This window comes from Atractosteus spatula, chromosome 15 (genome assembly GCF_055471065.1).
Source record: "Atractosteus spatula isolate fAtrSpa1 chromosome 15, fAtrSpa1.hap1, whole genome shotgun sequence".
In the NCBI taxonomy this organism is placed as follows: domain Eukaryota; kingdom Metazoa; phylum Chordata; class Actinopteri; order Semionotiformes; family Lepisosteidae; genus Atractosteus; species Atractosteus spatula.
In genome coordinates, this window is record NC_142720.1 from 16,243,109 (window position 1) to 16,270,741 (window position 27,633).

General features: G+C 40.4%; 1 protein-coding gene across 1 annotated transcript in view; it reads right to left on the reverse strand.

Moving 5' to 3' along the window:
* Window positions 1–3,460: 3,460 nt before the first annotated feature.
* The window catches only part of msh2 (mutS homolog 2 (E. coli)), a 43,377-nt gene continuing 19,204 nt past the window's right edge, over window positions 3,461–27,633 (reverse strand). Inside the window, exons 8-16 of the mRNA XM_088933529.1 lie at window positions 21,090–21,199; window positions 18,976–19,099; window positions 18,173–18,323; window positions 13,183–13,280; window positions 10,078–10,323; window positions 9,355–9,559; window positions 7,507–7,754; window positions 5,063–5,235; window positions 3,461–4,114 (exon numbers count right to left, since the gene is read on the reverse strand). Of these exons, the coding sequence (XP_088789655.1) occupies window positions 3,944–4,114; window positions 5,063–5,235; window positions 7,507–7,754; window positions 9,355–9,559; window positions 10,078–10,323; window positions 13,183–13,280; window positions 18,173–18,323; window positions 18,976–19,099; window positions 21,090–21,199 (1,526 nt within the window). The 3' untranslated portion in view covers window positions 3,461–3,943. The remainder of the gene's footprint in view (window positions 4,115–5,062; window positions 5,236–7,506; window positions 7,755–9,354; window positions 9,560–10,077; window positions 10,324–13,182; window positions 13,281–18,172; window positions 18,324–18,975; window positions 19,100–21,089; window positions 21,200–27,633) is intronic.

Consider the following 27,633-nt stretch of genomic DNA (forward strand, 5'->3'; position numbering starts at 1 on the left):
CTCAGGCAGTTAGACATGGTAACTGGGAGTACGGTGTTGAAACACTTGTCCAACACTGAATTTTAAATAGCAACTCCATGATCCTCTGAGAGGCATCTGAATTTGAGTAATTCCTCAGACACGCGTTTCAAAAACTGGACATTTCTTGACTTAAGGCTTCAGTTTGTCAAGAGTACAAACCAGAAAGCTATCTGTCTGGTTTGGTCTACTCATCAAAATCTAGATGTTAATAGCACAGATTTTTTTTTAATCAGACATCTGAGAAATGCAAAGCCTACTTCTCAACCTCACTGTCAAAACGGAAACATTGCTGTACGGTGTTGCGGTACATCACTACGGTTGTTAGTAGCAGATTAACACAGACCCCAACTGTCGCCCTGCTTTGGATAACGCACAATTTAAAATAACACTCCTTGAAGAACATGCTGATCTGTAAAGGCTGGAGAAGTGTATAAAAAGCCTGCACAGTAAAAGTCATGCATTACTGCATTGCCCATTTAGGGCTGTCAGTCACATGCCATATGATGATAAAACAGCCTATAATAGCATAAGATAGATGTCATCTTGACACCATTCCTTGCTCTGATATAGAATGTGTTTTTTTTTTAATTATTTTTTAGCATCTGACACCAAAGCCACAGTCTTCTTTTATTCATAAGCAGGAGCAGAAAGAAAAGCTGCAATCCATTTTTTTTGCTCACTTTGCAGCAAACCAATTTTGTTCCTTTTAGTGCCTTTGAATGAACTGCCCGAGCAAAGGCAGGCTTACACTTCACTGATCCTAATCCAAGCCTTTCCAAACCCATGCACTGCCCCCACTGAACAGGCAGTGGTGTGGCTGGTTGTTCTGAGCTATGAAGCCTTTAATCATTCTAGTTTATTCCTGCAGCTTCGTTCAAGGGCCCCTAACTGGTGAACAAAGAGTGCTGCTATGTGCAGCTGAGATCTCAAAATACCTGTCAATGTCCTGACAAATTGAAATCAGAATGATTTGGAACAGTCCAATTTTTTATTTATTGGAGAAAAAAAAAGGCAGGAAAACAGTTGGGAGTACTAAACTCTAAATTGAAAAGGCAATCAAAACAGAAAATGTTCTTTGAAATTCCGATGTCCCCCTGCCTTGTTCTTATAATTGTCAGGTTAGAAACCTTGTTAGTTCTCTTAGCGAAGACAGGCTGAAGGCCATCAATGTTTATAAACCACGCCATAAAGAAGGGCAGAATAAATGCTCTCTTGGTTGTATATCAGAACCACTTTGTTTCCTACTTACTTTATCTCCAATACATTCTGACCACATTAAAAAGTCCTTACCTTTGCAGGATATTGATGATTCTGGGTTCTGCTCTTGGAGGCCCTTTTCTTCAGCAGGAGTGTTGTAGCCGAGCTGCAGGAGGTGCTAGGCTGTGCTTTTGAGTATTTCATTCATTTTTCCAAGAGAGTTCCACACTCACTGAAGAGCCATTGAGCAATAACCCAGTGTTTTTCCTCTGCTTCACAGGTTGCTAAGGGGTGCAAAGCAAATTCCCCTATAGCAGTGAGCACTGATAAACAATCTTAAGGTTAAGCAAAAAGGTCATCAGACAACACGTCATCGTGTACACAGTGTTAACCCTGAAAATGAGGCTGTTTCATCAAAGTGGATCTGACGTGTTGGAAGCTAACCCTGCTGTGCTGCCTCTGTACTGCTCCTTGGCATCTAGCAGGAGGTCTGACTTACCTTGGCAATAACTGTGTAGACAAGCCAAGCAGCAGAGTGACCAGCTTGTCTCCCTACGGGCAGATTAGTTTTCTTGTTTGCCTAGCTATAAAGTGCTAAGCTTCTACATCAAGGTGAAATTAATGACTAATTATTAATTGAGATTAATTAGGAGCACCACCATCTTCAGCTGCAATACTCTGATCTTTTACGGCTGACCTCATCTGACAATCTTGTCCTGGAAAAAAGCTCAGTGGCTGCTCAGTCTCTGCAGTTAGTAATTGCACACTGAACAACTTTCTTATACGTCTTTAGATGTCTAATCTTGGTGGTATATCGTTTATTTTAAAATCAAGTTTTCATCATCTCTCTACATACCTCTAGGGAAAAGAAAAAAAAACTCTTACAGGAGGAACCAGAAACATTTCCCATCAGACTTCAGATAACTGGCAGTTTGATGCCATCAGCCTTGCTCTCCACAGACCTGGGAAGCAGAGTCATTACTGCAGTACCGTTGTCCTGCCAAAGTGCATTTCATATGATTGTACTGTAGTTCATCTAATAGGGAGCAGGCTGCAGGTGGCCAGCAAAGTCAGCTCTGATAAATGACAAAAACATCCTGGCACAAAAGAAGCCCAATAAATCCCACAAATCGTTTCAACACAGCCTTGTAAAAAAATGGAGATTACGCAGGAAGAAGCAAAGCTGAACACAAGTGATAATCACCCCATAATCACAGTAGATCCTACAACACTTCTCATGTGCAAGGAAGCCCACCACCCTTTATCATTTATATAAAGAGGGGAAAAGGACTGGAAAAGGCACTTTGAGCCTTTGCGCTAGTGACTGGTTCTGGAGGAACAGGGATATTTCAGGACTGGAGCCAGTTTTTTTATTGGTGGTGGGGGGGCGCTGGGGGAGGCTGCTTCTCTCATCCCCTGGTTCATTTGCCTTGTTCCAGGGGGAGGGAGAAGACACAAGTATCAGATATGAGTTTTCCTTAACTTTGAAATCTGAAACTGAGAGGACACTAGATCTAAACAGGGCAGGTTAGACCCCCAACACCAGCTCCCTGAGAGCACTGGGCCTGGGATATTTCATAATTACTCCGCCGAAATTCAACAGCAGGAATGCTATCGCAGACAACAGATCGGAGACTCCCTGCTATGGCAGCGGAACTGGATTCCACACCATTTAGAAAGTTCCTAATAAAGAGGTCTTAACCTTCTTACTACATCTCTCTTCTCCAATCAAATCAACCTTCTCCACACACTCATTTTTTAAAAAAACCCTTATTCTTAAGAAAGAACAGCTGTTTAATGTTATCTACAGAACTGCTGTCAGCCATTATCTCTGAACTGGCCTCTATAGTCACCAGCATTTATGTCAAATTGCCATAAAAGCACTGGCAAAAAGCTAGCCGATGTTTTTAAGGGTGTCAGTGATTTGTGAGGCATTTATGGACGAATCAGGGACCTCCGAAAAATATTCCACTTGCAGTGCAGAACAATGGTGTCTATCAAACAATGTGAAGAGTCTTTTTTTAAATCACAATGGGTGAAAAAAAATCTTTTAATTTTCTGCAAGATTTTGAACCTGACATCTAGGCTATAAAAGCTGCCCATAGATCATTCTCAACTCTAATTAACAACAGTCAAGACAGCATACAATATATTTTCACTCTCTCTTGTCTCAAGAGGGCATCAAGGGTTCAAATTCAGTTCAGCATTTTAGTTGTTCAAATCCAGGTCATGAGGCAAGTGACCAAATAAACTTGTATTAAAAAAATTATATGATTTCATTACATCATTCCAAAATGTAGTCCTCAGAAATGTGACTGGTACATTTATTGAAAATGAGAATTTTTTCCCCAAGGTGTCTGAATCTCAGTCCTAAACGTCAAGACCATCTTATTTATACATCAAATCAATAATAAGCAGACGTCTGAATCCATCAATATTAAAATATGGAGGAAAAAATCGTTTAAAGGATTAGGACAAAATTATTGAAACCAATGTAGACAGAGGTAGAGACGTTCCAGAAACTAGAGATCTTTATTTAATAAATTTGGTCATAAGTAATGTTCACTAGTCTTCTAAGACTGAAGATATGAAGACAAACTTGAACAAAATAATTAACCAGAGCAAACAAGCTGTTCTAAAACTGAACAGGAATTATAGAATACCGATCCCGTCCCTGCTCCAGAAGTGGCGGAAGTAAGAGATGCAGAAAAGTGCTTAAGTGCTCTCATGGCGCGTTTTTAGAACGGGCAACAATTTCATTCACAAAACCGTTGTTCTTTGTCAAAATTTCTGCTTTCATTTTCTTCAGCTCTTCTTTTATTTCTTCTTCGGACATATCTGAGACTGGCAGTGCCTTGACTTTGGAAAGAAAGTCCTCAATCAGCTTTTCACCCTCCTGGAACATAGAAGAAAATGCATAAAACTGAGGTATGCATTCCAAGCTCAAAGATACAGTATGTACATTTCCTGCTTAGCTACAGTACAGCAAAGCTGCTGGTCCGTTTCGGAAGAACCGCAGTGAAGAGAAGGTAAATTGCAATTGATGAACTTGACAAAAAAACCTCACTTGCTTTTTGGATTTAGCTGCTACAGGCCATTATGCTTTCAAAAACCAGGTTAATCAACCAATCAAGAGAACTGCTATGCTCTGCAAGAGAAAACATCTGCCTGAGTAGCCCAAGCTGGCCTGATGTCCAGCATTCAGGGGAAGCACTTCCCGATAGATCTCTACTGGTGAGAGGTACTGTATACAGAGCCATGGGCACAGAGAGCCCTGTACATTGTTATACTCATTACCAGCGAACTACATATCAAAGTCCTTCATAAATTTGTTTTGTGTATTTTGCTGAACAGCATGCTCCAAGAGCTGGAAGTCGATAACCAAACCATTTTTATTTTCATATAAATTGATTTTTTTTCTGAGAATTGCAAAATACAAAAGTGGTCACATTCCACTGCTTTAGCCAAAATGGATATTAGATATAATTCAATTTTATGGCCAAGCTTATATCAGAAATCTATACATTTAGACGATAATTGTACAAACACAGCAAATATATCAGTTAAAGTTCAGTACTTGACCAAAAATTTGTCAAGACTATAAAAAATCGGAACAGCAGATTTTTTTTTTACTGTAAAGAATCTTAACACTACATTCTTAAACAGTATTGAAGTACAGAGTGTTCATATAGATATAGTAGGAGGCAAAGGAGTCACCAAGCTTTATCAGCAAGATTTGTCTTCAACAGAGGAACTTTGCACAGTATATAGTTACTATATTACTTTACAGTATTAGCACACGACTGCACGTTACTGCATTACTCGGGCTCGGAGAGAACAGTACCTGTCGGTCCAGAAGGCTCCTCTTGGCAGCAGGGCCCTCCTCGCCCTCGTCTGATCTTTCCACATGCTGGAACTCCTCCAGCTCCAGCGCCTTTTCCTTGGCGCTCTCAATCACGTGCTTCGGGAAGCTGGCCAGCTCTGCCACGTGGATTCCGAAACTCTGATCGCAAACGCCTGGAGGAGAGAGAGCACACGCCGTCACCTGTACCGACTCGAGACGCAGCTCAGGGGATGAAACCGCTCCCTGCCCCCTGCCCTGGGAGTTTGAATCTCAGCCCCACAAAACCTTCCTTATCCTTATCATTTAACCACTTTTACATTCTGACCGCCGAGTCCCTTTAGACGCAAAATGAGTGCACTTTAAGGAGACCAAAGGAAGGCTCTGTTTATTCCACTTACAATGCAAGTCAATAATAAAATAAACTTCAAATGCTTCAAAGTTAATAAAGGGAATACAGGAATAGCATCTAGTCAATTTAAGCACATGGTTTTCGACTGAAATGTGCAATCTCTCCAGACTTCATTTTGCTAAATTAAAATTACAAATTGCAGATTGCTTGGTTAAAGCTCCGCTTTGCTGTCTGAATTCTCTTTTACTTCTGGGATGCGGTTTTGTGGTGAGGCAGGTGCTTTAAGAACGCTTTCAAATGCATTATTAAATATTTTTTACACTGCCAGTCAACTCAATTCTCTTGAGTGGACACAGAAAGCAGCTAAAATGGGCATATTTTGAATCTCTACATGGAAATTACACCATTAAATGATCAGAGACAGCCTCTCACAGTGTTGGTTTGAAGTATTTCATGGATATCTGTTTCTTGAAGAAGCATTCAAGTGTGGAAATGAATGCTGTAAAACAGCCTGTTGGGTTTCATGTGTATTTTTCATTTACTATATATGACACTGTTCACATAGCTTGTTTTCTCTTTTACAGTTACATTCTAATGCAGACTCCTGGATCCACAATTCACCCGGTAATGTCTGAAAACAAAAATCTCTGGTAAAAACGAAAAAAAAAAGTCTAACTAGATAAACATTATAATTGATGTAGACATGGCTGGCAAAAATAGTGAAAGACATTTCTCTTCAAAAACATCAAGACTTACTTAATAATTCCTGACAATGATCCCCACAGGGCTTGACTGAGGCACAAGGCTAATTGACAGCAGTGCTGCATGAAACTTGTTTCTCTTGTCATCATTGATTCTGTTTCCTATGAAAAAGTCTGATGCATTTATCTCACTGCTCTATCAGCACAACTAGACATTGGGAATATCAGTTCAGAAATACTTTAGTTCAACACACTTCTTAAATTCCAAAAGACAGTCCATCAGCAGTGGCTGATGATGGCAGAGAGAGAGAAGAGGCAGACGGTTGCATTCACGGGCAGACAGAAACACATTGGTGAGCTGAGCCTGCAATGCTATAAGCAGGCCTCTGGCACCAGCTTGAAAACACAAAGATAAGGTAGGTGCCCATCCAGCCTTGAGAGATCTGGAGCCAGAGGCTGCTCCACTCCCTTAGGCTCTGCAGGCAGCCCGTCTCCATTCATCTTTGGAGACGAAGCCATAAATTAAGCCACCTTCCTCCAGCACATGAAGGCTGCCTCTTGTGCCAATTCACAATGGAGAAGCACCCATCCAGTAAACTGTAAAAGGACTGATAACCAAGCAGTGCAATCTCACACGGACCTCTTTTCAGGAGATCCAACAGAAGCAACACTCGAAGGGAATATTTATTTGTTAAATCGCAAAGGCAGATCAGTAATAAATGCAAACTGAATTCAAAAACACATACACACCAAAATGAATGCATAGTATAAAATGAACTACTGTATACCTAACAGTATATTGCATAATATTGCACTGCATTAAGGAATGAGAGTGTCTGACTGCAGATATGTTTCTCAATTCAGAATGCAAATTAATTCTCAGAGAAGGGCTTTACTAAAGTATGAGTGAGGCTCTATAAGAATTGCTACTTTTAAATTGATATAATGTATATAATATACAGCTCAAATAATGCTATCAATTTCTTTGTGCTGGCCACATAATATAATTAATGATCTCTTGAAAGTCAGACTGTCTCAGTTTTACTCCTTCACTGACAAGCAGATGTGACTGCTCAGTACTAGTGGAATTCATTGGACTGTAGTCCCTTTTTTAGAAGAGGTTCATACAGGAGAATCTGGTTCAATGGCGAAGGACTGTTCATAAACTGGTGAAATGACCAAATGAATGAATTGCTAATAAAGAAACTGGGGCTGCGTTGCAGTCCAGCCAAAATGCCAAAGAGAGTTCACAAAATACAAAAATCGAAACACACAAATACGACTGAACATCTCTATGCCATAGAAAGATAAGAAAAAATAAAACAGACTGTTAAAAGAGGAATTGGACATGACAAGACGGGTAGCAGTGATGTGTGCACGTCTCCGACACCTGCCTTTCTTGACACGGTAGAGCATGGTGAGCGTGTTGTCTGTGGTCAGCGCCGTGACATGCAGGTTGCTGACAGTGGAGACCTGCTCAGCAAGAGCTGTCAATTCATGGAAGTGCGTGGCGAAGAAGCAGAAGGCCTTGATACGTGTGGCGATGTACTCCGAGATCGCCCAGGCCAGCCCAAAGCCATCGTACGTGGAAGTGCCTCGGCCCAGCTCGTCAATGATGATCAGGGAGTCCTCCGTTGCTGACCTGCACATATGCAGAGGACAACGGCGTGAGCCGCAGGAGAAAACAAGCACACTCCAAATTTTTAACTAAAAATCTTAGTGGTCTTGAGATTGTGAAAATTGCACCTAGTTACATATATATTTTGAAAAAAACATCCAACAGATTCAAAAATTGGACCTATACAAAAGAGTGGAAGCTAAGTGAACAAAGATCTTAAGATGCACAAAAGCCTCCAACAGGTTTTTCACTAGCAAAATGAAACCATATCATATTTCCATTAAGAACAGCTTCTTCAACCAAGTGGAATTTATGCTCATCTGAGGAGATGTGAAAAGAACATTTAATAGTCAACTCTACCCCAATTTAGAACGTCTCTTCCCACACAAACTCAGCTCATCAGTATAACCGACACTAGCGAATGAATACAGCACAGTGTGCACATGTTCTCAGAAATCCTCACTTCGCTCATTCCCACAGTCAGTGCACAAAGCCAATGAGAGCTGGAGCATCACAGGGAGAACAGATGCATTTTACAACAATTAGCTCTGCAAGCTCACAGATGCCTTTCAGGCAAATGCTTATATGATTGGGAATGCAACAGTATTGTAAATCGAGAATACCCAAGGCTATAAACTTTTTCATCATACATTTATTCATAGAAGCTGTCTAGCACCTATACAACTAGGTTTTAAGGACTGTTCTTCTCCATTTTCAAGTAGTAAATCTCAACAGGGCACATTGTTGCATATGGTTCTCAGTCTTGGCAGATTGATTTACATGTAAGATGCATGTATCTGCCATCCTAGGAGATACTAGAGAATTTAATTTTCCTAATTCTAGACTTGATAACACTTTAGCTATGATTTCTGCCATTTATAATATTGAATATATAATATTGAAATGCACCCTGGAAGATCACATTAGATATATGAAGTAAATGCTCTAAATGTGAATGCTTAAACTGAACACTGCAAGGGGTTCAACTTCTTTCACTCAGGAAAGTGTATATCATTTGTAATTAAAAATGCACTGTTTTGAAAGTGGCCGAATACTTTAGCAAGGCAAAACATGGTTTTATGTAACATTTATCAAACCCCCTTAAAATCAAAATACACTGAGCACACAGTGATCAGTGTATTTTACTTACCGAAATAATAGATTTTTAGTCTCAATTAGAGCAAACAAACATTATTGTTCTCCATATTTTTTCTGCTGTAAAGTTCTGAGGCAAATGAAACATGCCCTGTGCACCAACAAAACTAATTAACAGAAATCACTTTGTGCAGGAAATGAACTAGCTGTGTTCTTTAAAAGTACCACTGAGCCCTGAAACATCTTTCAGAACAACATCTTTGCAAGCGAGACTCAGTCTTGCTTTTACCTCTCATTTAGCTGTTCCCCTGTCTTTCCTGTGGTCATGGCAACCACTCTTATTTCAGTTGGCAGGTTTTTTTTGTTTGGTGAGTCTAATAAGAAACTTGACAGCAAACAATGATTTCTTCATTTAGCAGTTTAAAAAGAAATCCAACAGAAAGTTTCACATTTATATTCCATGAGGGCTAACAGTATCAATGCTCGGTTTTCTTCGCTAGCTTTAAAAGTAGCCATTGATGAGGCCTACCGGAGGATCGAAGCGGTCTCCAGCATCTCAGCCATGAATGTAGACACGCCCTTCAGCGTGCTGTCGCCAGCGCCCACGCGTGCCAGCACACAGTCCACAATGCTGATCTCCGCCGAGTCGCATGGCACAAAGCAGCCAATCTGAGCCATCAGTACGATTACGCCCACCTGCCTGATGTATGTGGACTTGCCTCCCATGTTGGGACCTGTGAGGCAAGACAACCCACAGTCAGTGCTTTCAGATGACACACACTGGGCAAGGATGTAAAAGCTACTATTGAACAGTGACCCTCGTCCGTTCTAACTGTTATATCAAATACAATGGTTGGTCGAACTTTTGTGGTGAAATATTTCACTTCTACAAGTATTGCTAGTGAATAACTAGTTAATAAATGGGAAAAAAAAAAACATAAGTGGGTCAAGCCAGGAAGCTAAAATTAAAACTTATAAGGGCCACTTAAAACTGCTCCAGATGAGATGCAGCATACCGTCCTAAAATAAGTTAATTGCCTCCTCCCGAAAAAAAAATGAAACTTGTTCTGATTAATGACCGGCTTTGCTAGGATTGCTTTGAATGGCACTTGAGTCTGTTAAGAGCGGTCCTTCCTTTGCTTTATGGAGCTCACTTTATTAACTCTGCATTTCTCAAGGTAATGCAGGAATGCAACAGACAACGTCAAGGGCTTCCCGTATAGACAGGCGCTGGCTAGCGGCAGAGCCTCACCTGTGATGATGTGGAAGGTTTCCTGGCCGCGGATAAAGCTGACGTCATTGGGAATAAAGACGATGTCGTCCTGAGCCTCGATGCAGGGGTGACGCGCCCCCTGCAGGCTCAGCTTCCCTGATCCCTTCTCCAGCATCACGGGGCGCACATAGGGCACGGGCGCTGCGTTCGACACCTGGGCAAAGCTCACCACCGCATCCAGCTGGGCAATAACGTCATTCAGGATCTGGATGGGCTCCACGTAACCTGAGGCAACAGCACAGACACGCAGCATGGTGAGGGACCGGGCACGGCTCCGATGCTGTTCATTTCAGACAGCAGCGAGAGGACAGGCATATTAATGACCACAGAGCCCTACAAAATTAGTAGAACATCAGCACCCCTCACCCCAAAATAGCAATAGCAGAAATGTCTGGCTTTCCCAAAACATTACCACTCCCATGACACAAATCTGGACCTACCGATCTGCACCAGACCCACGAAGCCAAGCTAACGGTTTCATCTTGAGCTCCATTCCATATTATATCTGGTGCTGTATTGAAAACAGTGCATATCTTTATGTCAGACCTGCCCACTTCAAAAAGGTAGGGGTTTATACCCAAGTCCTATGAGCCAAAAGGTATCTGGGTAAAGAGAAATTTCTTCAGTAGCCCTTTAAACCAGCATTCTTTCCTGGATAACCCATGGAGTCAGAAACCTCACATTTTCACTGGCAGATAACACACTGGAGCAACTGTGGAGATAAGTCATTTGAAATGTTTTCAAATAAGAACATCCTTACATAAATTCTCCAAGGCTTTACTGTTTATTAAGACAGGAAGATGCTTTGCAATTTAATACGAGAGGTTTGACAACATGCATGAGTATATTAAAAAAAACACAAGAATGTGACAAAGCACAGAGTGAAGGGTCAGTTTAAATTCAATCTTTAATTAAGAAAAGAATATGAGTAAATCAGGAAACTGTACCAAGAAAAATGAGATGTTGTCTAGAATTAGGATTTTTAGCCTAAAATAAATATTAACAAAGTCCTGGATAACCTACAGAGGTGTCAGAAACATTGCAAATAAGCCACAAAGCAGCATGACACTAGAAAATGAAACAACAACTTAGCTGAACTGGAATTAAAGGAAACAACAACTTAATTAATACTCATTCTATAACTCCCAAGTGAAAAAACTAAATGCAACCTGAAGATGAAACCTTATTAGTATGCAGGGTAAAGTCATTAGAAAGAAAGCCATTTTCTAATCTACGGAGAAATATTTTATTTCAAATTAACAAACATGAGCCATCAGCAAAATATTTAGTGGCCTTTTGAAAACCAGTTTTTAGATTCTTTATCAGAATGCATCAATTACTGTTCTGCTTAAAGCCTTTTGACATGGTACACAATTGTTGTAAGTTCAAGGCATTAAAATACAAGATCTGAGGAGAATACAGAAACATTCTGAAGTGTTCCAGAAAAGGACTTAGAATATTATTTTCTCTTGCTGAAACCTCAGCAGTAATCTGTCATTACCTACCAAACTGGGGCTGTATAAAGTCATTTTATCGTAGGAACTGCACACAGCCCTTAAATTGGGTCTGTTATGCAGCATACGGATAGAATTTAATTTGCTTTATTTACATAATTGCTTTAATGAAACTTCCTTGAGGAAGCTTGCCAACTGTGTGAGGGAAAATGATTCTCATGATGGACTTTTTAGACACAGGAATAAACATTTTGGGGAAAAAAAGAATGTGCTTCTTTATTAAACTTATTGCTGGAAAACAATTCCAGCATACACTGTCCTCAATACCACACAAAGTCTGAATTGTATTCTGATGCTATTACATTGCAATATCAAGAAACTACAGATAATTTGGTAGCAATGAAAGCAGTACAACTATTTTATAATTGTACTGCTTTGAGCACAGATACAGAGGAGCAGACATGTTTACAGTGAAAAACATGAGACAACCGAGGATTCTTGCCTACATTTTTGAAAATTGCTTTCTATACCCCTATGCAAGAATTGAAGATTTTTTAATCAGCTTGGCTCCCTGCTACGACCCTCATACTTGTGGAGGAGGCACATGCTGTCTTCCTGCAATGTACTCTCGTCAGAATCATTTTTCATGCTGTCAGTCCCACAATGCCTGTGCAGGAGATTTAGTATCAACGGGAAGAGCTATCTGCAATAACAAACAATCAGCCAACACATATTTACAATAGCCTCCCTTTCATACATAACCTTTCTGAAGCTCTTATGATGCGAGTCCCAGCAAAACCACCCTTTGCTTACAGGTGGATGTCAAGGCCAGGGGTCTGTCTCACACAGCAGGCAGCTGGAGCCCATGTTTCAATAGTGGTGCCTCGCTTGTTCTTCTTCACGTTGACTCACTATATAGTCCACTGTCTCACAGAGCGATTTCTAGCTTTCATGAACTAACATGCACTGCTAGCACAGAACATTTACTATTATTTCAGCACCTTTCCTTCCTATTAAGGTATTCTGCCTTCTGAACAGTAATGAGTTGTAACTATATAAATATTAATGATTATTACAATAATATAATAATAAATAAAAACATCTAATTCTGTTTTATTAATTCTTATTACTTTGTTATTTCTAAACATGTCAGAAAAATGCAAGACAAAAACAAGCCCAGGAATTAATTGCTGTTAAGATTGTCTCCATATATAACTAAGAATCTAGAACTAAAATTCCCTAAAACTATTTGCCATGAACTATTTGCCTCAGTCGCTGTTTCCCTCTGCTTGGTGCAGCACATACCTCTCGCAGGCTGATTACTGGACAGAGGAAGATTGCTTAATTTTCTGAAAACCGCCCCATAATTTACACTTACAAAGCAGCCTTATGTAAAGCCCTGAAACCTTAACTTTTTGTGCAAACTTCTTCGTACAAACCCTACAGCAGAGATTAGCTTCAGATTATACTAGTAAAGTTATTATACCATAGTCTTAGAAATCTTCTTCCATCTAAAAAAATCATTAACCTTTAGTCAATAAAAAACACCTTAGTGATAATTTCAAACATGGCTACCTGAGGGGTGCAGGAACAGGAACACTAGCACACGTGGCAAACATCCAGCCCTCACCTGTGGAGATGCTGATGATTTCCTTCACAATGGCATTCTGGGCCTCCTCGTACTCCTCCCTGCTCCTGGTATATTCCTCATTCAGAGAGCTGAGTTTGCTGTAATTACAGTGACAACGAAAACGTGAGCGTTAACACATCTCCACCATTGACTCCTTGTGCTGCTGGCTTCACCCCAGCTCTAGCTGTCTGCATTGGGACACTGAGTTTCAGACCCAGCATCTAAGAAACACATCTCAACCACTTATGCTCCTCCCAGGACCTAAGGATCTGGGGTCTGCCTTTTGCTTCCTCGCGTATTTAACATGTATGTTTTGATCTTATGCACCGCTTCTATACTTCAGCTCAGATTTATGACGTTGGGTAAATAAAAGTACTTAATCACTAACAAAGCACAATCAATCCTGATTCTTTGATGTACAAAATTGTGATTTCTGAAAATAGCACACTACCTTTGTAAATGCTTAGACTACAAGAAAATCCCATACAAACAGCCTGCCTATGTTAATAATAAGGTTGTCACTTGTTTTTGACTGATGTTTCACTTATTCTGTAGAGCAGCAGGGCAGGCACCTGGGAGGGAGGGAGAGCCGAGGGCAGGATGAACTTTTCCACAGTCAGTTTTATTTTAGACGTGTGGGGGTGGTAAACTTCATTAAAAGCTAATGGCCCATTTCAAATCTGATTTGATCATCTCGGGTCAGTACGCATCCTGTCCAGTTGCCTCCAGTGCCGACTTGCCTTGACTGCAGCTGTAACTCTCGCAGCAAGCGGTGCTTTCAGCATAAGCACTTGAGACTGAATGTTCACATGAGGGACACACAAACAGGACGCGATTGCACGTGTATGACAAGAGGTTGGAAAAACAACAGAGCAAGCCTTAACAAAAACCCATCCAGCGTGAAACGGCGTTCTATGGCCTTAAAAACAGGGGCCTGGTGTAAGGAAACTTAGCTTTGATCCCAGCTACAGTCCAACTAGCACATCACTCTTGATTCTGTTAGAAGGGCAATGTGCTGTACATAAAAAAAAAAATCAGCAAATTTGTAAGTCAAGGAAAATCTACTTACAAAGCCCATTCTTTCAGTCAGTTTACTGATACCCAATGCATCTGTGGAGGGCTCAGTAAGAACTGCTATGATAAACAAGACCTCTGTGCTTAGAATCCTGCCAGTGAGGTGACAGCTGACACTAAGGCTGATGCACACAGCACAGACAGCACCAGACCCACACTGCTGACTTCGACAGCAATCGCCCTCATAGTGGTTCTACACAGCAACATCTGAAGTAGCAGTACACTGGGAAGTGGCCTTTTCCTGCGTGAGATGGGAAGCCAAGATAAAAGAAAAATCTTACGAGCTGCAAAGCTTACAAGTGAGCAAACCTACATCAGCCTGGCTGGCTTACTGTGAAGAGCTGACAGACTGACGGGCAGTTTGTGTCAGCCAGGATGCATTAACCCTGCTGTTGTATTTTAACCCCACACGCTGCACCAGCTGTAATACAGCTTTCACTTCTGACAGAGCTCAAAGCTCTTATACCGCTTTCCAACTATTCCTAGGGTGAGCTTTTTTAAACTGAATATTTATTTTTGGTTTTCAAAGAGCCAGGAGCTGGACCACTCTCACCCCAGTCACACAGGCCCCTTGCAGGGAGAGATTACTTAGAGTGCCCAATGCTCTGTTCAGCAACACCTCAGAGGTACAGTGGATCACTGTAATGGAGATGTACTTTCTGTACTGATTTAAAAATATTTCAAAAACATGCATGATAGCACAGGCAGAGTTAAAAAAATACAATCAGGTCAGGCTTGAAAGCTGTAGCTATTAGCATCTCAAAAGCAAGATGAAAAAATACAAAAACCCTCTAGTTCTTCTGACTCCAGTCCATTAAATCAGGAAAGAAGAAACACTGCTGAGTATGAAGCAAACAACACCTCAATCTACCTCACAATATTCACACTTTAATAGCACAAAAAACATTCCTGACTGTGAAAGTACAGCTGACCAAGTCCCTGGCAGGCTGGTACCCAGTGTTGCCTTGGTTAGAGGCTACACTGGCAAGTACAAAGACACACTGCTCTCTTTACTGACAGGGACAGAAATACAAGACAGACAAAACACTTGACGCTGTTGTGTTAAAAATCCATCCAAGGGTTAAAAATGAAAAATGCTGTAGGTCAGAATTCCTACCAAAACTGATCAAACTCAAACGAGTAAACAAATAGTGTTTGTAAGATTATTTGGCTCTATCCTGAACTCATTTTAATTGTACATAACTGTATTTAAACATTACTATTACAAGACCAAGCATTGACTTAAAAGCAGCAAACAGTATTCAGTAGCTCTTCAGTTCACCTAGGACCACCTAGGAACCATTTGTGGAACAAACGCTGTGGGTTTTGTTTCTGCAATAACTAACAACTAAACAGGCAGGATACAAAGCATTTAAAATAATTCAAAAGGAAAAAAATACTGCTGCAAACTACTAAAGCATGCAGTCTCCAGACTAATTGATTTTTCAGATGCAGCCAATTAGGTTTACCAATAAGGCGGCCTTAATGACTGTTTTGCTCTGGAGAAACGGTAGGAAACTCAGGGCAGGTTTCCTCCTTTTGAAGGGAGGCAGAACATTAAAGGGCAGCAGGTTAAAAATAACCAAAGAGCCGCACAGCTTCTCCTGACACCAAGGCACAAGCTCTGACAAACAGGCAAACATTTTCTTTTTTTCTCCAGGTCCCCAGCTGCACAAAGGTTTTTTACGATTCTAAAATCTGAAACATGCACTTTTCATACAAATGTGCTGTTTTTCATGTTGCAATTTCCATCATTACTGCAATTATGATTGCACCAGTGCAATTACTGGTGCAGAATCAGGGAGCTCTGCAAGTGTATTGTAATACATGTGAGATACTATGATAATGCTTCTCCAGGCTATGGTTCTTAAATCATAATCACTAACAAACTCTCATTGTTCAACAGATTTCAGCTTTTATGGGCTGCAAGAGCTCCTAGAAGCCAGTGCCTGGTGATGGCTTTTTCAAGCTTGTAACCATATTTTCAGTGAACCTGCGGCAAGAGAAAGGAGTGTCAAGTTTTAAATGCTTTTCTGCTTCATCAGCACAACTCGTGCTGATCCCTGCAGCTCGTAAAAACCTAAAGGAGATCAAAGTGTTGTGCAGCATTTCTGCAGCCCTTCCCAGCTTCCTACTCTAAGCACAGGAAAGCTCCTCACACACTGTGGGGACACGCATCTTCCATAGAGATACACCAGGAACTAGTATCCATGATATGGGGAATTCTTTTATGTAAAATATTCTCAGACCCCCTCCAACACCTCAAACAACTTAGGTGGCAAGAAGAACGGCTGGCTGCTTTCCGTGGCCTGTAAACTGTCTTTAGACACAAAGGGAATACAACAGGAAGTAAAGTGGGCAGACTGGCATGGTGGCTTTATTACCTCAATGGGTACGAAGCCACACCACTACAGAGGCTTTCACTGGTTCTTTTGATAAACTGACCAGCAGTGCCCTGTCAGCGGGGGGAGGGGAACTCTGTCAGCTGTAGTTCTCTGCTTCCCTCAGCTCCTCCAGGCAGCTCCTCCCCTCAGTGTCATGCTTATTTATATCTCCCTGTTAATTTCACAGAATTTCTAGGCCCCTGGCTGATTTCTCATCATAAATGGGTCAAACTGCAGTGCAGAAGATCTAGGTAGCTGCCTGCTGATAAGTGAACGTTAGTGGTGCCACTGCTTTGAACACCTCTTTGCCAAAGTGACACTGCTGTACTTTTTGAGATGCACTTCAAAGGGAAGCAATTGTTCAGAAAAGATGAGCAAACCATATAAAACATGATAAATCTCTTGGAGTTAGTAAAAGAGAAGACCCCGTGTTATGAAGCAGGCGAACCAAAGAGGTAACAGTCATTTTGAGAATGGCTTGCTCAACACCGGGTTAAAATCTATGATTTAAAACTTCTGGGTACTGAAGACACTGAGTGATTACTTTCTTTCCGGATGCACTGATTTATACCTTTTTAATGACAGATATAGTAGGCCAATTAAGTGAGAGACCTAATGGGCAGGAAACCCCACGGGATCTTGAATGAGATTGAATCCAATGTAATTCCACAAAAAAAACTATAAATTAAAATTGAGTAATTAATTTTAAATAGATTGGCTTCTTCAATAATAACTATTTTGTTCCTGTTAAACCTACATTGATGTCTGGCAAGGCTCTACTGTGTGTCTGTTTATTGAGCTAACCCAAGAGTACTTACGCTCGCTCCACTCACATTCACATACTGAAAGCTGTGCACAATAAAAAAACACTTCCTGGCACGATGACACAATTGTTTTTATCCCACATTTTATCTATCCCTTGACAGACATAAAACAGAAAGGAAAAAAGACACGTAATGCAAAGGTTTGCGTATGGGAGGCTGATGGCATGCTAATGAGATGGTTTATGATATAACAACATATTAACTCAGCTGGATACATACACAAGCAAGGGATCAACGAAGAAATAACAATGCCTTTTTCAAATACCTCTCCTCTGTAGCCAAGGAGACTCAGAGGAAAGAGAGCTGTGACCCCCAAACTCTACTGCCACAAAACCACACAAGATCTGTAAAATCTCCTGGAAGGCAACACTGTTTCACTAGGCCATTGGCAGACAGTGAGAAAATATGGACCGATCTATGGTGTTTTTATGATGGATAAAATAGAGGAATAAAAATGTAACCTTTCTATGAAATCTTTTGAGATTCTGACACAGCAGTCTTTATTTCCCATGTCAGTAAGCCAAATTAAACAAAATGCATTTTGTTTTTTTTCTGTGACTGGAGATAGTTGTTCGGAGGAGCTTTTGACTCTAAACATAATTATACTTCAAAATGTTACTTATTTTCACCTCAAGTTATACATAAACATTTTATTATGTTAAATGAACATATTCACAAACCGTACCAGAAGGCTACAACTCTGCCCACCTGTTGGTGAAACGCACTCCATTCTTCTGCACGTCAAGGGTCGTGAACTTCCTGTTGTTCCGTAGGCTTTTCTCCTCCTTGCAGGTCACTCTGAAATAATAACCCAGTTGCGCATTTGACTCCAGCTTCACGGTCTTGCCCGCATCCAAACCTGAAACAAAGACACTTTCAGCCAAATTAGCAGATTCAGTCAAGCAGGGACCGAAAACTCCAAACTACTCCTAACTGTCTAGGTCTGACCCTGTTTAGTGAAGAATTTGCTCCAAGATTCAAAGACAGGAGCTTCTCAAAGGACAGAACTAGGTGGAACACCTGCCTGTTTAAGAAAATAAATTCACACAAGCAATTGTACTGTGCAGCAACATCCTTTTCACTAGAGCAGTGAATGGGAGAGCTATCAGCTGTCAGAGAGCATGTCCATTAGGAGCTCAGCAGGTGAGAGATGATGATATCTGGCAACTGCATAAGATCTATATCTGACATAGATCTGTGTAACTTAAAAGTATTTTAGCTTCACATGCAATCTTGAGTAACAGCTGCAGTGCAAGAGGAGAACATTTCCTCACTGGAGAAATGCAGTATACACAAGCTTTTTTATATGCATTTTAACAATCGCCTGTAAATAATGCCAATAGCAGGTGGATGGGTTAGTGGTACACATCCTTAATTAACACTGAGGCAAAGTACTTTCTCCAAAGTAAATTAATTAGGTGGGAAAATCAGCACTGATTCAGCTTGGCAGCAGGCTAAAATGAGAGTTACAGTACATCAGGTCGCTGACTGCACAGTAACAGAGGTCTCACCTAGCTCCCTGGCAGCACTGTTCAGAGCCGACTGCATGCTGCTCTCCAACTGGTCCATCTTCTCCCTCAGCTCACTCAGGTTGGGGTCAAAAGATGGCTTCACAAGGAACTCGTGGTGCTCCACCTGGTGAGAAGGACCGAAGTCAAACACAGACAAGCGCACAATCTATATTAGTAGCACAAGGCATCTCCATAACAGGGCTGTGCAGTGGCTCTGTGGCTAAGGGTCTGCGCCTGTGGCTGGCAGGTTGCCGGTTCGTATCCCACGCCCGGCAGAGGAATCCTACTCCGTTGGGCCCCTGAACAAGGCCCTTAACCCCAACTGCTCCAGGGGCGCCGTATAAACGGCTGACCCTGCGCTCTGACCCCGAGCTTCTCTTCCTGTCTGTGTGTCTCATGGAGAGCAAGCTGGGGTATGCGAAAAGACAAATTCCTAATACAAGAAATTGTATATGGCCAATAAAAGTGATCTTATCTTATATCTTATTCAAATGCAGCACTATAGGGGTTATATTTATAGTGGGTTTGGGTTTATAGGGGTTTTAGCCATACAGAGGCCCTGAAGTCTGTTACCTGTTCAGGGCTTCCAGCTATTAACCCTTAATTCTGCTGAAGTGAAGGCTGAGGACAGGATTTGGTTTCAGCGGGTGTTAAGGCTCACAAATAAAGAGATTCTAAAGGTATTTCTGAAGACTTCACGCACACATTAATAGAACTATCCCTGTGCAGACAGAAAAATAAACCCACCAAACCCCATACAGACACTCACTGATATGGAAGTGAGAGTCACAGAGGGCAGAAGGCAGCAACAGGACAGTCTAGCGACAGCTTTGAAAATGCAGCCTTTGATGGGCTAAGATGCAGGACCGCTGTGTAATTAACAGCTGATAGTATTAAGAAACCAGAACAGTAATAAGGTGTTATTGCTGATAAGGCCCTCCTCTGAAGCCAAAGATTGTGCCTCAGCAAGCAGAAAATGTCAGTCTGTCTCCTCCTAATCTAATGTGGCAGCAGGTTAAAAGAAAGGAAGATTAGCATGGTTAACAAGTAAAAAATGTCTTTCACATTTTACAGGGAATTAACAGCCCTTAAATGTCATCTGAGATTCTGCAGTGCAGTGATCTCTAATGACAGTTCTTCCTTGTCATCACCTTTTACAGTTCTATTCCCAAATGTGGTTTAACGATCCCAGCCCCTTTTAAGAGCCAAGAGCAAAAGCAGTGGTGGGACTTCTCAGATACATTTTTCTTAAAATAAGTAGTACAGAAATACAACCTTTGTTCCTGACACCATTGAAGAAGTAAACTAATCACTAAATTTGAAACAGATTTTCCCAAAGAGCCTTTTAGTGGGCTCAGTAAAGAAATCTAAATAATGTGGGATATATTTAATTTTATTCAAACTGGAATAAAATAAAATTAGGAAACAACATGTGCATGATTCCATTGTAATTGGGAACCTATTCAAGGCCAGGTTATGTACCAGGCAATACAAAGTCAGTTTATATCTATTAACTTCTTATGCAACAATATGATTTGTAGGTCCACAGGTATGTGGAACACTGCCCTCTTCTGTCAAGATTATTAAAAAAGATTTCCGTAAGTGCATCGGGCTACTTTATGTGTTCTTTCACTCCTTTACACTGCAGGTTATTCTGTTTCAGGTGTCTAGTTTTTAAACAGTGTTTTGCAGTGCAGTGTATACTGCAGGCTGAAAAAACACGGCCCATTGATGAGCTACAACACACTGTGCAGGCTTGAGAGGACACATCTCCATTGCTGCTCTCAGCTTTGAGCTTCTTATTCACTTTAAAGCCTGTGCAGAAAGTGTAATATGCCATAAACCATCATAACACGTTTCAAATGTAAGATGCATGAAAGCTGAAAATAAGCAACTGTATTTGATATAATTTAAAGCACCAGGCATAATGGACTTCCATAATAATACTGACACATTTTGTGACTTTAACTCCATTTGTCAGTTTCAGTGTTTCAGTGGAGCTACACGATGTTCATTAGTAAATTACTTTTGAGGTAAAAGGACATTTTAGGAAGCATTCTAAGAAAGTATTCTGACGCCTAGGAGAATGATTTCCTTCTACAGTACTGGTATACCTGGTTCATGTCCAATGTGGTTTCTATCATCTCCTGATACTTGGAGAAATCACTGGTAAGATCATTGAGAGAAGTGATGAAAACAGCATTTAGAAGTATCTGGTGCTTTCCTGCAAGACAAACAGGGTTAAAAAGTAAAAAGCAATTAGCAACAAAAACACTGAATGCTGTGAATTAAAAATGTAATTGAATATAAGGTATTTTAACAGAGAAAGAAATTGTGACCAGTAACAAACACTAAAGGTAGGCCTAAACCACAGATAAGAAGTCAAAGGGCCCAATATGAGCTTAGACCTTTTCTTGGATTTCTATATTTCTAATTCATCTCCCTTTTTACCCGCAACCCAGGTGATAAACATCCCAGCATACAAGGAAACAAACACTCTTACTATACAAAACGCTCTGACTCTTAAACAAAGACCACAGATAACTGCAATGTAAATTAAGCTGTGATGTTCGCAAGTTCATTGGCGTGCCAGAAGTAATAAAAAGAACAACGGTACACACATATTGAACATTATACATCTTCGGTTGCTCAATAGAATGTGAAGATTTTTTTCCTTCAGAATCAAATTGCATTTCGTTTTCATCTTCTAAAACTGAAACTGAAAATGTGCAATATGTGCCAATCAGGGCTGGTCAGATGTTCTTGTCAGCTGGTTTTATCTTGATTGCTCTTGGCCTGCCACTCCTGGATTTGTTTTCCTCTTGACAGCCTTATTAGCAGCTCACTTACTCTGTAGCCAGCTGTTCCCTTCTCTGCCCTTCAGCAGTTATTCCAAGTCATAGTTATTTAAAAATAACGTTTACAGAACATACACAGACAATGGGCAATTTGTAAAAACAACATTTAGCTTTTTACATTTTCAAGATCATCATCATATAAATGCAGACGCTCCCATAATACCTGACCCCCAGAAAAAAACAGCAATCCACTGACAAAATGTTTTAATGGGAAGTGTGGGAGTTGAGTGCATCACCATTTGCTGCTGTGATAACAGGTTTTACAGCCCTGATCAATACATACTCAGCTACTGCCATGAAATACTATTGAATCACCCAGGAATCTCACTCTAGATTGCAAATGCGAGCTGAAGATGTATTGCTGTACTTGGCCCACATTCAGGGAGGCTAAATACACACTATCACTGATACTTTGTAACCAGTACAGCTGAAAAATACATGCAGCGGTAGAATTAAGCTTTTTTTGCTATATTGCTTTTTTTAGTGAAGCAAAACAGTTTCGATTTCTGCTTCTTTAACAAAATACATTGTAGATTATTAGATTTAACTACCAGCAACCAAGGCGATAGATAAACCAGAAGGCCTCCTCTCAGTTCTAACCTTTCTGGTTCCTGATCAAACTGTAAGGCACTATGTGTCATATTGTCCATGTCAGGTCAAACAGTAATGAAAAAGATGTTTGCAGTAGCAGATCTGCATCTAGACTTCCACAGAGACCAGCGGACTGGACAATAACCATTAACAAGCCAAGGTTGCAGGCAAAGAGACTACCAGACAGACAGCAAGTGTGTAGAAAAAGCACTCAGTTTTAAACTGCACATCCTCAGGAATGACCTTCTCAGTCTGGCGGCCATTGTACCAGGGCCCTGTTCCACTCAGGTTCTCAACTCATGGTCTGTGATGTTATACACGGGGTCCACAAAAGAAATAGCACCAGCCACTTGATTAAGCCACTTAGCACACATACACACATACATGCACTGCTATATATTTGTAGAGGTAATGAATAAGAATGTCACAATTTAAGATGCGCACCTTAGAAATGTTTACTTACTACAGATTATTTCTTTATTAAATCAGTTTTTCTTGTATGATGCAGTATAGAAAAAACAGCAACATGTGGTGCTCAGCAAAATGTCCGGAAAAAACCAACCCTCGCACTCTGTGATATTCATTTCCCAAATGAGAAATTATTTGCAATCTGTAACAATTAGGTTGTAAACGCAAGCAAAGGAGAAAGTCAGGCTTTTTTGTCCAGAACTATTCTTCCCTAAGCCAGAAGAGCAGATGGACACTGCTTCCCCATTCTTTCTCTTAAATCTTTCTCAGTCCCTGAATTCAGCTGCTTAATGACCAGATCACACGTAGGAAAAAAGGATTTGAAACCGTTAAGTCCTGAAAGATATTATAACAACAAAGCAATCCCCACCAAGCTCCAAAGACTAAATATCTGATTTATTATCCTTATTCTTTCTGCCTCAATCAATACTTTTGCTGCTGGCCACAATTTATGACTTGTGTGGCTGAACAGAAAGCACAGGATTAGGGCAATGATAGCACGTACCTTGGGTGTCCTTCCAAAGGTCATGACCCTCCTCACTGTGGCATTCAGGCCCACAAAGCCAGCTATGGTCTTCACGTCTCCCAGATAATTAACTTAAAAATGGAGCTTGTCATAGTGACACAGAGGATTTAAAGATCGTCTTCAAGAGCAAAAAAAGAAAGTTAACTCTCCTTGCACTTGCTAACTGTGTGATTGGCCTTCACAATCATAAAACCCCAAATTACCTATAAATTGTCAAAACTTCAACATTGCTGGACCTAAACTTTTTTTAGACCCAAGTCTATAAAATAAACTAAGAAATACGTAAAAGGCTGCATACACCACAACCACCTTATCAAGATTGCTAAATAGGTTTATGACACATTTCCCCACATTTATATCTTTTGAGTATGAAATCCATTTCAATTGGTGATTTTACTATGACATTTTGCTCATTGCTTGCTCACATTCATGAAATAGACTGTGAGACTACGTGAAGGCTAGACGTTGACCACTCCACATCTGGCACCCCTGCACCCTAGTTGAGATAAATGTCCCGTATTAATGAAATTAAATGAGCTCCTTCCCTAGAGCAGAAGAGCACACAAAGAAGGTCTGCATCAGGGTTCCACTGCAAATGAGAACAACAACAAATTGGCGACACACATAAATCACCACATTATATCAGAGACAAGCCAGGAAAATCAACAAACATTTTGCCATTAATCCACATTCTCTCTCTAATCAAAGTGGACACAAGGAACCTCAGAGACAAATACTCTTCAAAGTCAGGTTCTCCTACGTAAGATTCTGACATTATAAAGTCTACTCTACATCAGAGTTGATAATAGTCTTGCCTGACTTTTGCAGTTTTTAATTATTCTCTGTTCTCCTTATTTTGAAGCAGCTGGTCACCTTCTCAGCTTTTTTTGTTTTTTTTTTTTTACAAGTGCTGGTACTCCTCGGTCACCCAAGACAAGTCTGAGCTCCTCTGAGGACCGGCAAATTGAAGGGTAGTTTTGTGTGATGATCACACGCACACTGAGCTACAGTTCAGCTCACAACACATTCCAGGAGGCTCCCATTGCGCTTGTAGCCTCTTTCTCATTCAAACTCCATGTTCTGACATTTACAGTATGACTCACCCTGAAAAACTGAGACAAAACTCTCTAACCTACACGAAGAAATTTGCACCAGCAGGATCACCTGGTGTACTTGATCAAATGACTAACATGTAATAAGGCGCCACAGAATGCACAGTTATCACCATACTTACAGGATACTGGTTTAATGGGATTAAAAACTCAAGTCCATCAGAATACTTTTGGAGTATTAAAGGAAAGGTTAAGAGAGGCATCGATTTGAGGTTAGAGGACAGGTTCCAGAGGCTGTAAACCAGCAATGACCACTTACTTTGCCCTTGAGAGATCCTGACTTCTGCATTTTTAATACACAAAGTAATACAACAGAAATTATTTGCAGCAGGCTGGAGTAATGACTGTAAAGCTGTGCCTTTCAAGAGGCACTTTAATATGGGCAATGCCTCGTGTCTTTATGAGCCATCTTTTATATGCTATAATCATAGCTATATAATGGTTTACTCTACAATATCAATCTAATAAAACAACCAAGCAGGTTCAAGTTTTAAGCTTAACGAGACTCATTCTCTTTTTGGTGTGCACTTTTCATAATCAACTTGATTTCCATTTGTCGTATCATATTTTATTCAGTAAATGACATAAAATTCCTAAAAAACTACACCCGTCTCCCACACCACTATTTTACCAGGATCAGATAGAGGAGCCAATAAGATATGCATACAAAAGCTTATGAATGAAATATGTTCATTATCTGTAATCCCCATTAGGTGGTCTTCTTGAAAAGAAACAAACCCCAGATACTTTAAATCTGGCTAGGGCTTATGTGGGCATAAAAACTGTGTGTGCATATGTTTTGACGGTTGTTACATCGGCTGTTTACATTCCCTTGCTTTTCAAACTCCTCTCTGACATTTTAAAACTGGAAGCAATGCTCACAAAAAACTAAGACAGCTGTTAAGTGCACATTTGTTGCTATACGCCGGTAAAACTAAAAGACTAAGTACACTCTAAACCTCAACAAAATTCAGGTCACTAAAACTACGCTAAGACTCCTGACCAAGGGACTCAATAAGCTGACTGACTAACAAACGCCAGACTGACACGGTGACTAATTTGCTCAAACACATGGAATGGGAGGCTGACAGCCTGGTGTTAATGGCAAACTTTACCCCTAATCTCAAGCCTTGAATTACACCCAGGGTCTAGAATAGAGCTTAAGGAAGGAAAGCACATAACCTTGTCCAGTGATGGCTAGCATTTTCAAACATTTCAAACTTATTGCTCTGGATTTGTGACAGAAGTGATTTCCTCTGGACATACACACACTTCTTGTGTGTCCATGACTAGAGCTTAATCCAGTTCACAGCTGCAGATCCACAGATACTGAATAAGGAAACAAGATTAACTGATCTGAACATAATGTTTTAAAAATATAAATCAGCTTTTATCTTTTATTTATTTTATTGCTGTTTAATGCCTTTTAAGTGCACAAAAGCAATGAATAGCATTAAAGTAACATGAGGGCTCTCCTTGAAGCCGAACAAATCACTTTTTAAATATGTATGTAAAAGAAAGGCAACATTAACATAAACGTGTCCTTTGAGTTGTGATGTTGAAGTCTCAGGGGCATTCTTTGATATTTTGTCTTTAACTGAATCTGAGGCAAGCCTTGAAATCAGTAAGGCCTGTACCTTAGAAATGACTGACAGGGAAACAATGACCTCATCAATCTTGGTTCACCTAACAATTTTTCAGCACTGCAGTGTACTCCACAAGAAGTGAACATGTTTCTTTATAATTTAGATAAAGTTGCGAGTGTTTTCCAAATACTTTGATCAAGAATGTTTCTGAACTCTAGCCCAAGATCACCCAGAATCTGGTGTAAAATGACACAAATGAGGAAGGTACACTCCAAACGTCAAAACTTATCTCTCTCCTTCAGTCATCAGCTATCACTTTTGGAAATACCAATATACCTGAGTAAGAGACTATGCACAAGATCCTGATAGATACTCTAACCATCACAGAAAAAAGATCTCAAGGATGTTGGCTGCTGTCTACTGCCAGAATTCCTCAAATTCAGTCCACAAATTTATGAGATTTCATTTGGTTAGTTGATCTAATTATTTACTTGAGTAAACTATTCACCTCTCTGGTCTACAGTTTGAAATGATTTTAACAGACCTGCATACCTTAATGGAATGTGGCTCATTCGTCTATGCATTGCATGTTGATGGACCAGAACTTAGGTGGAGATACCTTAAGCTCACAGATAACACCAAAAGATTCTTTGCACATACATAGCCCTGTCTGCAAACAAAATGCACAGGGTTTCTTATAAAAAGATCTTGCAGAAACTCAAAGCTGTGCACTGCACCAGCCTTCAGCTAGACAAATGCTTGTTAGAATAAATCTGCATTTTTATATAAAACATTCAAAAGCATTTGTATTTAAGGGATGCAGCAAAATCGAAAGCAAAGAGGGCAATAATCAAATACGCTCTTCTTTGCAGAAATAAACACTAACGAAGGCTGGTTCATGCAGTACACAATGAGAATAGGAAATGCTGTTTTGGGTTTCCTGGGTGTATAACTGCTTTGGTTGAAGCTTTGCTCTTTCTTGCTGTCTGGGATTACAAAGAAGTCCCTGTGTAATGATTTATGGAATTTGTAAGTACTCTTGACAGCTATACATAGCGGATCATATCATATAGGGATTGACATCATATTTATATGCAGTGCACAAACGCACATAATATGAATATTAAAATTCACAAGGGCGGCATGCTGGTGTAAAATAAATGTCGATCACTTTAATGATTTCAGTAAAATACAATATCAGGAAAGATCAGGTTGCCTGCAGCAGCTACACTTGTGACGATGCTTATTTGAACCTATACATGCACGGCAAACCCTTAACTAACAACTTCATTCACTTGCCATTCACTTGCTGAGCTCAGCATTTAGGTTGTTAATTGGTTACCAGTAAGGAGAGAGACCTATGCTGACAGAAAGGAGGAAAAACAATGATGAATAAGTTCAGAACATTGTCAGAGGGAGCTTGATTAATGAGACACATTCTCAGAGTCAAATCGATTCAAGAGTTATCTCACAAGTTTAGATCTACAGCTACATCTGGGTTCCTGCTTGGACACTGC